This window comes from Hippoglossus stenolepis, chromosome 4, assembly GCF_022539355.2.
Source record: "Hippoglossus stenolepis isolate QCI-W04-F060 chromosome 4, HSTE1.2, whole genome shotgun sequence".
Lineage (NCBI taxonomy): Eukaryota > Metazoa > Chordata > Actinopteri > Pleuronectiformes > Pleuronectidae > Hippoglossus > Hippoglossus stenolepis.
This window is the reverse complement of record NC_061486.1, coordinates 10,866,843-10,883,085: the sequence shown is the minus strand read 5'-3', so window position 1 is coordinate 10,883,085 and position 16,243 is coordinate 10,866,843. Positions and strand designations below refer to the sequence as shown.

General features: G+C 42.8%; 1 protein-coding gene across 1 annotated transcript in view; it reads left to right on the top strand.

The window, feature by feature from the left end:
• The window catches only part of LOC118105887 (protein jagged-1b), a 42,656-nt gene that overhangs the window by 23,123 nt on the left and 3,290 nt on the right, over positions 1–16,243 (top strand). Inside the window, exons 3-9 of the mRNA XM_035153888.1 lie at positions 226–283; positions 5,293–5,541; positions 6,981–7,041; positions 8,025–8,155; positions 9,723–9,842; positions 10,074–10,187; positions 13,002–13,115. Coding sequence (XP_035009779.1) covers positions 226–283; positions 5,293–5,541; positions 6,981–7,041; positions 8,025–8,155; positions 9,723–9,842; positions 10,074–10,187; positions 13,002–13,115 — 847 coding nt within the window. The remainder of the gene's footprint in view (positions 1–225; positions 284–5,292; positions 5,542–6,980; positions 7,042–8,024; positions 8,156–9,722; positions 9,843–10,073; positions 10,188–13,001; positions 13,116–16,243) is intronic.

Sequence of the window (16,243 nt, the reverse complement as noted above, 5' to 3'; positions counted from 1 at the left end):
GATGAACATAAGAGACATAAGAAAACAATGATGAATGTTTAAAGGCCTGAAACTTGTATTCACAGTCTTCAGGCACCAGAGATCACCTCCGAGGAAAGCTGGATCGTGAATATAGTTCTTATCTGTCGATTTAGACTCTGTTTAAATAGTTAAATGTGATGTTAAACTCAGATGTATGTTTGTGACACATGCTTGACAGATGTTTTCTCTGTGTTTCCTTGACAGAAGTCCTTCTCTCTCGTGTTGGAGGCTCTGGACTACGATAACGACACAGCAGAGTCAGGTGAAGATGCAGTTCACTATCTTTGTGGGCCTGCCGGCTTAGAGGAATTTTCTGTTGATATTTTTATCATGAATGTTTCTCCTCCTCCTTATGCTTTTTTCGGAGTGAAATTTACGTCCTACAAATCGTTATTCCACCACATCACTAAGGAGTTGAAGAATCAAAATAGATTTTTCAAGAATCTGGTTGGAAAAAGTTGATGAATCGGCTCCAGCTAAAGTAAACTCTGACTCAGTTAGATTTAGAGCTGTCAGTGCAGTTTGGTTTTCACCTCTGTTTTGTGGTTCCTGATGATTTTTGACATGTTGTTTTCTAAAACCTCCTGTTGCGTAATGACGTATAACACAGTTAAACACGTGTCAAGAAGTTAGACGATCGTGTTTTGGGTTTGAAGGCCAGTGTTCTCCCCATGTCACCAAGAACAGATTTGTTTTCATCGAGCAACATTTATAAAGGCAACAACTCTGTGAGGGCTTGTTTACGAGAAGTGTGGCTCAACGTTGTGAAACAATGTGAAAATATCCTCTGTGTGTTTATGTCTGTGATCGTACGAGGTTAGAGGGTCTTTTATCCAGACCCTTTAATTTCCTGCTCGTCTCCTTGTTGTTTCTCCTCATAATCAGGAAAAGCTCCATGACAGGGAATGTGAGCTGCATGCTATAAAAAGACAAACACACACACACACACACACACACACGGATGGAGACAGATGTTCGTATGCTTTCCTCATTCCTGTCATGCCACAGACTTCCCTTTCATCCCACCATCCTCTGCCTCGCTCTCAGCCAGGGGAGGGACCGTGGTCGTATCCAAAAGATAGCTGAGATAATGAGAGCTGCACCACAGATCCCTCACCGTCTCTGTGTCCGTCTCTCCCGTCCTCTTCCATCTCTCCTTCCCTTTGTCCTCCAGCACCGCTCTTACATCTTGTTTGCATTATGTGCTGTTTCCACCGGAGCTCACTGACAGCCTTTACATTGGGTCTAAAGCCGTTCACTAGGCCGCCAGCTTAGCTCAGCCCAAACACGGGCGTCCTGTAGCAGTCTGAATGGACTTATCAAGCCCGGCTGCTCATCAGAAAGGATTACTGAGCCCGACTGTGTCTCCTTGGAAATAGTGAGAAAAACGATGCTCTTTGTGCATCGACACAGTGACCTTCACTGAGTTTTGTTAAAATAAAATGTCGCTAGTGTTAATGTGCAAAGGATTCTCCGGCATTTGTTTTGTTTACACAGTTTTTCTCCTTATTATTTTCGCTTATAATGGCTTTTTACTCCCCAAAGTATTCGCTGAGATCTGTAAAATCAATGTCCAGCCGGATAATAAACACAAATATCCAGACAAATTGCAAACAGACTCACAGTTTAGCCAGATTATCTAAACCCTCTTACTTGGAAGTAAAACCACAAGAGATCGTAACTGAAATGTTTCTTATAATACTGTTAGTGGGTGAGTTCAGGAATGTCTCTGTTCTTTTTCATCTAACCTGGGGACTATTTCATGGAAGTCATTTGTGTGAGCACTATTTAGTTTTGCATTCACTCTCATTAGGCAGTTTATCAAGTACACCTAGCTTAAAGTAATGCAGGAGCAGTATGGAGGCATTTTATGTTTTTTTCTGCTGTTTGAAGAAGTGGTCCCCAGTTACTTCAATTGTATTGGATTTGAACACTGTTTACCCCTGAAACCTGGGTGACTCAAACACTTCACCCACTTCCCCATCTGAGTAGATAATGGGTGAATTTCATTTTTGGGTGAACTATCCCTTCAAGGGTCGTGGGGTCGATGGAGCCAATCCCAGCTGACAATTAGTGAGAGGCGGGGTATCACCAGCTGACATACAGAGACAGACAACCATTAACAATAACATTCACACCTATACAGGTAATTTAGTCTCATTAACCTAATCTGCTTGTCTTGACTATGAAGGACCTGGAGTACCCAGAGAAATCCCATGCAAACCTATAGGTAGAACATACAAAATCCACACAGAAAGTTCCCTCAGGTTCAAACCCAGAACCTTGTTCCTGTGAAGGAACAGTACTAACCACTGCGACACTGTGTCGCCCATGCTTGGTGTAATCTACTAGAATCGTGTTAAAGTAGCAGCAGTTTAATTTCCTCCATATTAACCCTGTGTTAACTCATGTATAAGGTCATTCTGGGTGCATATACGCAGCTGTGGTCACCCATGAGTCAATTGTATTGAGGCAGCACTCGCAACCACAAAATTGCAACCGCCACTGGAGAGAAAGTGGACTGCAATATTAAAGCGTTATAATGTAAACCAGCTTGTCTTTAGAATTCAAGACACATGTTTAGACTTTGTGCTTTTATCCAGACTACAGAAAGTTCACTGGAGCAGTCATGGAAACATCACAACAGAAAACAAAATCAAGAATCACTACCTTGCTGATGCATTGGTTTCCAATAATCTACTGATTTATATGGAATACAAAGTGGAGTAGAGGTATTTCCTCTCCTGCAGCTACATTTAAGAGCAAGTATTTCACAGTTGATATTAGGCAGTGGGGACAATCACCAGAGGCCAGAGGAAGAGATTCAAGTGTCTACCTGCAGATACAAACCCTGTTTGTCTCTGAAAGTGTGATTTCAAAGACGTGTTCATGCTGTTGTTTTTCTCACCTCGTATTCGAGCCTCTCTCTCCATCTCTCAGCCTCTTTCTCTGTTCTTGTGTTCACATGTTGTTGCATCTCATCGAATCACATTACAGAGGAAATCATACTCTGTTATACCCCTTCCCTGCTTTGTTCTCTGCTAATGCGGCTATTTTTTTAGCTTCCGCTGCTCTTCTCCTCTGGCAGAGAAGAGGTGATGATGGAATTAGCCGTTTGACACACCAGAGTCATAAAATAATGAAAAACCCACAATGCACTTCAGTTGCGTGATGGGTGTTAGGAAAAGTGGGCCCTCAGATTTGACTACATGGCTGAGCTAACAGTTTGCTCAGTGTCCGTTCTAAACCCATTCCTCTTTTACTCTCTTAAATACACACATGCACGCACTCACACACACACACACACACACACACACACACACACACACACACACACACACACACACACACACACACACACACACACACACACACACACACACACGCACCTCTGGCCAATATGTGCCCCTGTTTTCATTCCTTTGTGTCAAACCACAGTGATCTCATCTCTCCATCAGGCAGTTTGTTATGTGTGTTTGCTAATAGCTGCCTCCCTTCCTCTTTGGCTCTGTTTGCCTCTGTCTCTCACACACACACACACACACACACACACACACACACACACACACACACACACACACACACACACACACACACACACACACACACACACACACACACACACACACACACACACACACACGCTGTCTCTCCATCACTGACTTACGTCCAACGTGGCTTCCCTTTCCTTTCTGTGTTACTATCTCACAATCTTTCCCTTCATCCTCACCACCATCCCACACACACACACACACACACACACACACACACACACACACACACACACACACACACACACACACACACACACATACACACAGACATACACTCGCACACATATTCTCAATGCTTTGTGTTAATACCCTGTCAGAAGAGATTATAACTGAGTTGGGGGGACAGAGCCTCTGGGAAATCCCCTCCAGGGGTCAGGATCAGCAGCCGCTGCCCCTGGGCCTCGTCTGGTCCTCTCTGGTGTTCGGGCTGGCCCCTCTCTTCCCTGCAGACCCTCGTCCCCTTTTGTCTGGTCCTACAGTTGACTCTTGTCTCCATCAATATCCACACACAACTTTTTTGTAGTTTTCTGTTCAAACGCTCACTGTCTAATCAAGCGCCGTGATGCTGACTGTTGTACCCAGGAAATCCTGCCCGAGAAATCCTAAACAAATTAAAGGATGAAAGAGTTAAAGAGAAGTTCACTCACCCCGACCGTGAGAAACACATGATTTTCTCTTGTCGTAAAATGTTTCTATTTAATGAGCGGTGCATGCAAAGCCGCCGAGAAGTTTAAGCTGCACCCATTTATATTTTCATTTTGAACAACTGTACCACCTAAAAAAGGTAACAAACCCACAGGGAGTAATCAGTGGAGTCTGCAGTTATCTTCAGCTCCTCATTGGGTTTAATATCTTTTATTTCATTGTTTTGATTTTACGGCCGCTCTAATCAGTGTTCTTTCTTGCCACGGGCTGTTGTTTTCAGTGAAAAAGCTCTTAAAGCCCACTGTACAGTGACGGCGCAGCTGAGTTACAAAGTAAAAGACAAAGAAACCAGCTGGTGAACATAGTGGACAATTTAACAGCTAAAGAGCCACAATGAACTCTGAAAGTACCAGGTGGCCCCAAACATGACATCACATTTATATTAATGCTGCATCGTAACTGCTGGATTATTTGTGACACATTCACCTTTTCAAGTTTTTACGGCTAATTTATGCTGAATTTATTTAGAGAGATATGTAACCGTCCCTTACTCCCATGCGTCCCTTTGGTTGACATTGAAAATGACATGGTTGTTTAGCAGTATCTCCACTAGAGGGCTGCACAGAATCGAACGTTTCTCACAACTATAAACATGGTGACAGTGGAGGAGGTTGTGATAATGAAATTCTTTAAAAAGAGGCAAAATGCGTTGAAAACACTGATGGTCCAACTTGCCAACTCTTAAAGTCTCTGATCAAAAAGTTTGGCCATTGTTGAAATTTCTTCCTCATGTCCTATGTTTGTCTATTTGGAACTATTGGCTATACTGCCCCCCATGATTTCCGGTGGTACTGCTTTATTTCGTCTGTTTCGTCTTTATCCATAAGCTTTCAGAAGACGTGCACAAATATACAGACAAAGTAAATGCAGAGCACGGACAGTATATCTGTATATGAATATAATGCTGAGCATAAATGAGCCTTTGAGGTGTTTATACATCAAGTGGATCAAAAAAATCGACTTTACGTCTACACATTTCTACAAAGTATGTCTTCCTCTCCTCTTCCTTCAGGCCAGTTAATTGAGCGAGTCCTCCTCTCCTCCATGTTGAACCCCGGTGAACAGTGGCAGGCGTATCGCCACCACGGACCGGTGCTCACTCTAGAGTACCGTCTTCGCTTCCGCTGTGACACCAACTACTACGGACCTTTCTGCAACAAACTCTGCCGAGCCCGCGACGACTTCTTCGGTCACTTCAGCTGCGACCCCAGCGGCTCCAAGGTCTGCATGGAGGGCTGGACGGGGCCCGAGTGCAAAGAAGGTGAGATAGGAAACCTAAATTGTTGCTGTGGTAGATGATGTCACACTATTAGGTCCCTTATACATTTTGAAATGAGCATTGGTCCTAAATGTTTGTTTTGGAAATCAGTAGAAATTAATAGATCTATTAAATTTAAGCGTTTAACTCATCAACATGCTTTTCAAAAAGGTAACATTAAAGCCAGTGAGGTAAATGAATGTGAAAGGGAAAAATTTGGCTAATGTGTTCCCTTTTAAAAAGAACATACACACATCAGATCTGAAAAAATGTTGGTTCCTTGAAATTACTGATATTGATAATTACAATCCACAAATGAAATGATGATTGTTTTCAGTCCTTCAAGGCCTCATTGGCCTCGACATTATTTGAAGTCATGGATGATTTGCTTCTCATTTCCCTTCGCACTGGAAGGGGGTTTCCTCTTTAACGATCCTTTCCAGGGTTTCTTAAAAGGCTTTCCATGATGGTTTCCTTCTTTTCCTGTCTAATCCCTCTGACGCTCTTTGAAACTGTTCAGGACTGTTTAAATAAACTTGACCCTTAGCTTCGTCTGTGAACCAGTGATGGAATTTCATATTGCTGGAGATGTCTTATTTTGGAACCACGCATTTATGTGCAGTCATGTCAATAAAACTGACAGCCTTCAGGGCTCAGCACTGTCTGTGACTCATCGGCTGGACGACCTCACGGTGTGACCTGGGAGCGCTGCCATCATGTTGTGATGGTAAAAGGGAATGTAGGAAACCGGAGTGGAAACCATGGGAACCCTGAAGGACACACAAGTAGTAAAAGGACATCCTGCAGCCCTGCCCGTCCCAGCCCTGTCTCACTTCATCCGACTTCCTCCTCAGCAGGTTGCTGATTGGGCTGTAGAGAAGCAGGAAGTTTGAAAAATTAGCAGGGCACCTCCGTTACCGCCTGGAGGCTTCTCTTCATGGTGGAGTTTTTACTGTCTGGTTCCTAAAATGGAAACTCTGAGTAATTGTTCGAGGAAACAATGTCACAAAGGAATGCATGAAATGTACATAAAGAACAGATGAAACATTTTGTAATTGTTCATTGAGAACACTGTGAAGATTGATTGCTAATTAATCATCTCTTCTTTATCCAGGTTTAATGTAATTGATGGGTGACAACAGAATGTTAATTTAGTTATAAAGTTGTATTTTCTGTGCAGTGACACAAACAATCCTTATTGTTATCATCATTAATGATTGTTAAAGATGAAATCCGTTTTGCAGTAGGGGGCTGTGGGGTCAACTTTTAAAGGGGTGCATGACAGACAAATTGAGAACATCTGACAAACATCATGTCACACAACTGAAAGTGTTTTTTATTTATTTATGTGATGATATTAGTGTTTATTGGCTGTTTTGATTGACTCTTTTCTTGTCTCTAACAGCTCTATTTGTGTGTGTGTGTGCATGTTGTGTTCACAGCGGTGTGCAGGCAGGGGTGTCATCAGGTCCACGGCTCCTGTACTGCACCAGGAGAATGCACGTAAGTCAGAAGGTTACTTAAAGGAGTTTTATCATTTCCACCAAAGGGACTAATGAAACAGAATCCAAGGCTTAATGACATAATTCTGACCTCAGTGTCCCAATGTACAAAGTCAAACCATCATGGGTTCACTGTGAAGCAGAGTCAACTCATCAGTCACAACAAGATAGCCTCACATTTTAACAGTACACTGCAGTGTGGTGCGGTATTCTGAACAAGAAGCAGTTTCATTAAAGTCTGCTGTAATTTACTGAACCCTTTCTCAACTCCGATGGTGCCTATTCTTTCTGGGCCAGCTAAAATGCTGTATTGATTTTTGTTGTTGTTTTTGAAGCTCATCCTGGATGAGATATCGACACTGAGGTTGGAATCCAGTGAAATCCTTCAGCAAAAGGCAGGTTCTGGCTGAACTGATGGATTTTCTACACGCTAAAATCTCCTTAGTAATTGTTAAAGTAATAAACTCCCTTCACAAATACCACGACTGAAGCGAAGAGGAGCATATAACATGATAAATGATGTATTTGTTGTAAGTGTAGGTCTTTGGTGGAGCTGTGGAAGAGACCCCCACAGAGCAAGTTACATAGACTAACATTAGTGAATGTTCCTCAAGCATCAACAGGTTAAACAGCAATATAGGAAAAGTTACAAAAGATAGAATAACAAAGCATCTCTGTCATCATCCGTTATATTATGCACCTGAAGTGACTTATGCAATTTAATCTCAACTTTAAAAACTTTGAAACTAAAATTATCTATCAATATTTGAAGAATAAATGGAAATTGCGCAAACAGATAAGACTCTGTCTCTGGTCTCTGGTCTCTGATGAATCTGTGATTCATTATAAAATGGGACAGCAAAATTTAGTTTTTTGTCTAACTACTAACTTAACTTTTTCTCTCACAGCATGGAGATAGTTCTGTGGTACAGTTACTATTAATCCTCTCAATATGACAAGCGTCTCTGTGCTCGCCTCCTCCAGGTGTCATTACGGCTGGAAAGGTCTTCTGTGTGACCAGTGTGTGACGTTCCCCGGCTGTGTGTACGGGAGCTGCACCGAGCCCTGGCAGTGTGTGTGTGACGTCAACTGGGGAGGACTGCTCTGTGACAAAGGTCAGATAACTGTTACATTGCAGCCATAGAGATGACAGAACGTTTTCATTTCGTAATGAGTGGGTTGAAATGACTGTTTCTGTTCAGTTCAACAACCGGAGCCGCGAGTATCGAGGCCACTGCGCCTGCTGTCAAATGCATATGATCCTCACTTAAACATCCCACATCCCAATCTGTTCAAAATGAACAGAAGATGACCTATGTTTTTTTCTAGTTAGGAAAGCAGTTGTATCAATAATTCAGTATTTCTAAAAACTGTAATGATTTATTCAAAACTAGAGTAAAAAGGCAGATCATCCCAATTTGTGCCCTTATGGAATAAAACCTGTATATTCTTGTCATATATATATATATTTTTTTACTCTCTGTGAACCTTAAAGTATAAAATAAATTTTAATTGGACGTTGCTCTTGAAATTCACGAACACATTGATGTGCTCATTAGTGCAGAGTCATGAATGAGTCGCTGAGGCAAATACTGAGGTACTTCACATGCTAGGAACACCAGGGTGAATGTCTATAGTCATATTAGTGTTATTATCGCTTTTCGTGATGACAGCAGCATATTTCTGTTCTGGGCTGGACTGGGAGAAGAAATCTGTGTTGGCATTTTAGCCCAGACGGTCCCCATCAGATTGATTATTTATCGATACCGGCACAGAGCCTAAAGGGGAAGGTGTTTAAAGATGTAAAAAGATGTTGATTGCCGGTCCAGTCCTGTTTCTGTTCCAACTGGATACAGCCAAGTTTCTCCACAGCTAAATTCCATAAGTATGGATCTGTGTCCCCTTTGTGAGGAAGAGAAAACGGCATTGTATAGTTTGCTGGTCAGGAGCTCAGTGTGTGTGTGTGTGTGTGTGTGTGCGTGCGTGCGTGCGTGTGTGTGTGTGTGTTAGACAGGGGCAGTTTGTCAGGCGTTGTCTTCCCGCACCTTCTGATCTTCAGTATGAATGATGACCCAAAAAAACTCCCTCTGGGTTTCACTCTCCACTCTGAAACGTTTCCCACCAAACTTTATCAAAGTTCCTCCAACTTTATCCCTGAATAAGACCGACCACCTCCCACTTCTGTCCCAGTGTGGGAGCTGCTGGGATCTGGGAGCCAAACAAATGCCCACGGGACGGTGCATTGTGCAGAGGAAAGGTGATAGCCTCGGGTAAGGTGAATGTGAGTGGGGCTGGGCGCTCTTAGCTAGGTGGGGTCCTAAGCTGTTTCACAGTCCGCTCAGAAATGCTGTGGTGAGACAAAGAGACTGTGGGCACCGAGGAGATCATTAGAGAAACTAGAGCTTTAATCAACCTCAACACTGGAGAACACAGGCCCTGCAGCTACTGGCCTGCACAGTCAGCACACTGAGCCAACCTGGATACACTGGTGTGTGTGTGCGAATGTGTGTGTTCTGCTCTTTTCCTGATCCAAAGTCAAGCTAAAGTGAACCTGGATCCAACTGCTTCCTCATAATTTTATCTCCTATTCATTAAATATGTAATTTCTCTGCTGTTTTGTGCTGTGAACTTAAATGTAACTTAAAAACAGGCTCCAATCCTATATTTTTTTAATCGTTTCAGATCTGAACTACTGTGGCACCCACCAGCCCTGTAAAAATGCTGGGACCTGCACCAACACGGAGCCCAACGAGTACAAGTGTGAGTGCCAGGACGGTTTCAGAGGACGTACCTGTGACATTGGTGAGTCTGGACCCTGAAAATCAATGTATTTAAATACTGCCTGTGGATACAGCAGAGATAAAGAAAGGGTTAACAAGGTGTGAAGGGAGCAAAAACTTTGTTATGAATTTTATACCACTTATGTATATTTTACTATTAACTGTAAGTGCCTGTTTTGGTGTCTTGGGTCATTAAATTTCATCCTGATTTCTTCTCCTCTCCACCTCCGACATCTCTTTCTCCTGCCGATAGTGGAACATGCGTGTTTGTCGTCCCCATGTATGAACGGAGCAACATGTGTGGAAGATCAAACAGGCTTCAGCTGCATCTGCACCGACGTCTGGACCGGAAACACCTGCACTGATGGTGACTGTCACACACACACACACACACACACACACACACACACACACACACACACACACACACACACACACACACACACACACACACACAACCGTCACTTACACACACAACTTAGAGAATGGGAGATTGTCTGTGATTGGTTGTTATTGGATAAAAGCCAGTGAGTGACTCTAATCAGTCCAACAGAGGAAGCTAAATTAGCCGGAGCACAAACAGTATCAACAGCAATCAGGGATGTGTCGTCCTCTGTCTCGCCCTCGGTGTGTCTGGTGTGTGTGTGTGTGTGTAAATGAACTGTATTTATAGTCTTGCTGACCAATCATAGCGCATTACAGTACAATTCACATTCAACCATCCACACAGTGCTGCTATACACCATTTATACACCCTGGGCACAGCTGTATGGGGCAATGTGGGGCTCAGTATCTTGCCCAAGGACTGGGGGAGTGGTGGATCGGACCACTGACCTTCTGGTTAGTGGACGACCGGCTCTACCTCCTGAGCCACAGCTGTGTGTGTGTGTGTGTGTGTGTGTGTGTGTGTGTGTGTGTGTGTGTGTGTGTGTGTGTGTGTGTGTGTGTGTGTGTGTGTGTGTTGTGTGTGTGTGTGTGTGAGTGCTTTATTAAATCAATCACGGTTTTATTTTCTAATGGTTGAGTATCGTAGGCTCTCTTAAGATGTAACATATCGCCCCAGATATATCCTGGTTTTATCTGCGGTGGACTAATGTGTCTCAAGCACTTTAAGTGTGACCTTTCACCGTGGTTAGAACTGTTCATGTTGTGTTCACTAGCAAGTGCGACTGAAGTGGTACTATGCTCTAAGTGTAGAGAAACGTAAAGCAGATGCAAGTAATATTCAGGTTCTCTACTGTCCACAACAAAGGCAAAGGATTACCCACTTACATCCAAAAAAGGGCAAAGATTGAAGAGTGATGAGTATCAGCAGCCCACAGCTCCTCTTCCTCAGGGTCATACCACTCTCACACAGACAAGAGAACACTACAATCATAAAGTTGTATCACATATGTGAGAATTTGTGCAGCAACATCCGGTTCCCCTGCGATGTGTGTGTGTGCATTTTTGAAAAAAGAAAATGAAAGTAATGTAATCACATTTTGTTTTCTCTGTGAGGAGACTGATGCCACTGCTAACCAAAAGAACAATACACAACTGTGTTTAGAACAGGAATGATGACATGTTGTTGTTGGCATTTGTCTGAGTCAGTGGTGGTAACATTAGTTTGTTTTTTCTTACAAATATTTGTCTCTTAAATGTCCCCATCAGGCTCCACACTCCCAGTTTTTAACACAGGCTTTCTTTAAAGAAAAATAGACTCAAATCCAAACCCCCCCCAAAAAACCCTGATGCTATTATATTTTCTCAGACTCTTTAATAAAAGCATCTTTAAAAAAACAATATATTACAAAAGGTTCTTGACGAGCTGAAAAGAATTCCTATTGGTGTCCTTGAAGTTTAAAAATGGTGGCGTTGCTTTTTAAATGACACTAAGCAGAATTTAGAAGTTTTTAATACACAGGGAAGCATCCTCCAGAACATAATGCCATCAAATGTAAAACACACACAGTTATAGTAGGAATTCTACAACAGCACAAAGATTCCCATGAGTTGTCGGGACTGGTCGACCTGCACCGATCTCTACACACCACGTCACTGCTGCCTTCAGACCTCACACTGTGCTAACATCTCCCTCTTCCATGTTTTGAAGTGAGGATAAGGGTCAGACATGTTTCTGGCCACAAAGTAACGACTGAACCGTCACAACAGTCTGTCTCGGGCTCGATCGTGTGGTCATCTGTGTCTGTGTGTGTGCGTTTGTGTATTATTTGGGCTCTGGTTAGTCGCTCTTGCCTGTTGTTGCACAAGTGTCGGTCTATATCTGTCCCTGTTGTGTTGGGTTTTGTTGTGTTGGGTTGTGGAGGGATCTTCGGGGAAAACACACAGTGAGAGGACCGACAGGCTTGCAGGGAATGACGACCAAAACCACAACACCGCCAACAAAACAGCTCTGCTATCCGTATCTGTGGGGTCCAAAATATGTATATATGTATATATATACGTATAATGTATACATCCCAATATTAATTAAAGGCTTCTCTGTTTGTTATGACTTCTCTGCATAGTTATGGGAGAAGTGCCGCTCGCACGACGGGGTTATTGCTCCTCGGGGTTGGACTTGGGGTCAGGAGGATGGAAAATGATTGTTGTGCAGGGTTAGGTAAATGAAAAAAGGTTGTGAGAGAGACACAGAGCCCTTGAGTGAGAAACATACACCACAGAAATATGCATGGGAAATGTTGTGATGCCACTACTACACAAATATGCCATGTGTAATAGGAAGCTATGCATGGTTAACCCCATAAACTTGGAGCCCGCTCTCTATCTGTTTGTGCTCTTTTCTTCTCCTCTGTTTCTAATTCCCTCTCAGTGCAGTGGAACCAGGCGTGGCTGCTCGGTTTCGCTATTTCTGTTTCAACCCAATGTCTTTCTCTTCTCCCGTCCTCCTCTCCTTTATTTAAGTTCCCTCGTTCCTCCCTGCTCTCTGGGAAGGGCTCGAGGTGTCGGCCATGTATGTGCAGCAGATGATTGTATTTATCAGTGTTTGCACAGAAACCAGAGCAGCAGAAAGGAGAAGGAAAACACCGGCTACCAAAGCATCCGCATACCAGAGCTACATTTCAACTCAGACATGTCCACATCACACACATTTAAAATCCCTCCTTCATATTCACACACACATTCCCATTACACAGACCAGTAGTTCATGTTGGATGGTTTCTCTTCCTCTTCGCAGCGGTGAGGCAGTGTGATCGGAGCCCTTGCGGACGCGGAGCGACGTGCGAGGAGACTCCTGGAGGTTACAGATGTCTCTGCCCGCCTGGATGGACTGGCAGGACGTGTCAGCTGGGTCAGTGGGTCAGAATTAAACAGCTCTGACTTCAGTGGAATGTTACATGTATAATACATATATGCATGTAGGTCACTGCTGTTGAATAATGTTGCCTTCATATTCATCTATAAGATACACGTAGATATTTCATACAACACATTCCTGAACTCGGTAGAAATCTGCTTTACTAGTAAATAAGTAAAGCAAAAAGGACTTCTACTACCAATTGAGACAAAGTTGCAAAATGTCAGTATTGTTTATCGACTCAAAGCAATATCTCCCAGCTGTCACAAAAATGTTGATTCCCAACTTCCTGTCCAGAGTTGAGATTCTTGACCTTGGAAAAACAAATTAACAAAACCGTTTAGCTCCATCAAGGTCCATTTAGCAGCGGATCCGGAGCTTTCAATCAGAAGACCTAACTAGCTTGGCTATGAAAAAGGTTTCATGTATTCTAGTGCAAAACACAGTTCACTGATCCTCAGTTTAACTAATGCAGTAAACCTGCCTATATGGAATGGGCTGTTTGCTTTGCCTGTGTCAATGCTGGTTGCAGTTTTCTCTCTGAATCTGCATAAGTGACCTGCAGTTATCGAGCTGCAGAAAGTAAAGTCCTGCTGCTCGACTCCGACTGTGTACAAATCGCACTAAATTCAACACTGCACCTCCTTTGGCCTTTAACAATACACAAGCCAAGTATGAAGGGGATAAGATGAACAATAGAGATTTCTGGAACTATTAAATACAGCAGGTGATTGTGTTTGTCATTTTGGATTCATTTGCTGTACTGTGATATATAGTTAAAAGGGAAATTGGTTTTAGAAAGTTGTTGAAAAGGAGAAGCTCACTCTTAACTGTTCAGAGTCAGACACAAGGGCTTTTAATGCAAAAAAACAAGGTGGCACAGTCATTACCAATGATCCCATGCAGATCAATTAAAGCAACACTTCACCAGACTCAGCGGCTTCATCAGGGCTAAAACTACTTAGTTTCACTCAAGAGTGAAAAACATATTGAAGCCTCGAGTGTCTGGTTTTTCTTTTACAAGATTTGTGGTGAAGATTTCCTCTCTTGGAACAAGAGAGTAGATTGTGAATCGGTTTATATAACAGGCATTTAATATACACAACTGACTGTACAAATAATAAATTCAAATTTTAAGTTTGATCTGAGCCTGACAGATGATCATTATGTCTCATATTATCTTGGAGTAATTATTTTTAATCTTTAACAAATGTCTCTACAGTTCTTGCAGTTTTCTATTAGTGAGATAATCTGATATCTATCATCTTCAAATGGATCTAATCTTAGGACTTTTAACTCTAATCCTGTAAAAACTGAAATTAATCCGAGTTGTAGCCTAATACACAGACAGATGCTTTCAAAAGCTGCAAAAAAAGCAGTTTTTTAATTGATTTGAGATGAAATATGCACAAATTAAAACAGCAGAACAAGCCAGAGGCGTGTTTATTCTCCTATCAGCCCATCCTGACTGTGAAGCAGTTTTCTATAAATGCACTGTCACGGCCACACTCGCTCATATTGACAAGTGTGCTCCCACAGGGTTAGAAGTAGAGCAGAGGGAGTGTTGTCCACAATCAGGTGACGCACACACACACACACACAGTGTATAGTCACATACAAAGGCTCGGGGGTTATGAAGTAAAAACGCAGACATATTTCAGGATGACAGCCTCTCCTGCTCCTCTGTGTTACAGTGATATGTCACTCTGACACTTGATAATCCCCCATAGTTCCACATCACAGGTCACCAGCTCACATTATAACACACACACACACACGTACAGCTTTCAAACAGGAGTGATAAAACTCTTTATAGCCTGAGCCGATAGGGAAAGCATCAGTGGAGCCCCAAATGGGGAAAAGCAATTATAGCTTCTATCAGTTTCACTCTTTTATTAGTCGACTTGTGTCCCCACATTTTCTCTTGTTCCAGGCAAATTCCCTGAGCTTTTTCCATAGATAACATCTTAACACACACACACACACACACACACACACACACACACACACACACACACACACACACACACACACACACACACACACACACACAAATCCGAATAGGCCTCTCGCTGATGGTAACAGGTTTAGATTACCTATAACTGACTGACTACTTCCTCTTTATTCATCCAGCGTTTCTTTCTAATCCTCCTCCTCTGCTATCAGAGCCGTGCCCTCAGGGCTTCCTGGCTTTAACACTCCCAGTACGACAGAGGGTGGGAATAAGCTCACATCAACTTAACAGAAGAAAAGGTGCTGCAGGGGGGGCGTCAGTGCATAAACAAAGAAGATGTGAGAAGATATATGTGACGCTGAGTCTTATTTCCATGGGACGTTTCATCGATGTAGTGCTGGTTATGAGTTATGCGGCAAGATTATATTGATATTTTGGTTTATTTATATCGGCCTTCTGCTTTCAAGGCCATACAGTTCATTTCAACCAGAGCCAACAGAGACATGTACCCAGGAGCGTTGTAAGGGGCTTTGGGGGCCCCAGGCGAAAGGGACCTAGGAGGGCCCGGCATTGAACCCAAACGGACCCCACAAAATATTACTAAATTGTTGTTGCCATGGACTAGCATAAACTGCTGCTCTCAGGGGCCCCTCTCAGCTCATGGCCCCAGGCAATTGTCTGTTGTGCCTACCCTGTTTTAACGCCTCTGGGTTTACTTCCACTCCAAAAACAGACATGCTATCGCTACATGAACTCCTGATGCTGTCATTGACTGTGGCACAACGTGTACCCGATAATCCAACTGAATCTGACTGAGCCATTTGTTCACACTATCGCTGAATCAATTAACAAGATGGGGACATAGAGGTTTGGTGTCAGGCCATTGTCTCCAAAACAGATAATATAAGAAGGACAAATTTCCCAGAAGGGATTAATAATATGCCCTTAAATCCATTATAAATCAGGTATGAGCTTCTCTGTTGGTTTCACTAATTGGCAATTTAAACTCCCCTCACCTCATCAACCAACTCATTTAATTTCAGCTGATTTCAATGGAAATGTTTAATTTCTCACGATAACTTAAATATGACCCATTGTCATACTAATTATACGTGTGTAGTGATTCCACATCAGGCAGTCTTTATAATAATTATACTGTCCCACATTT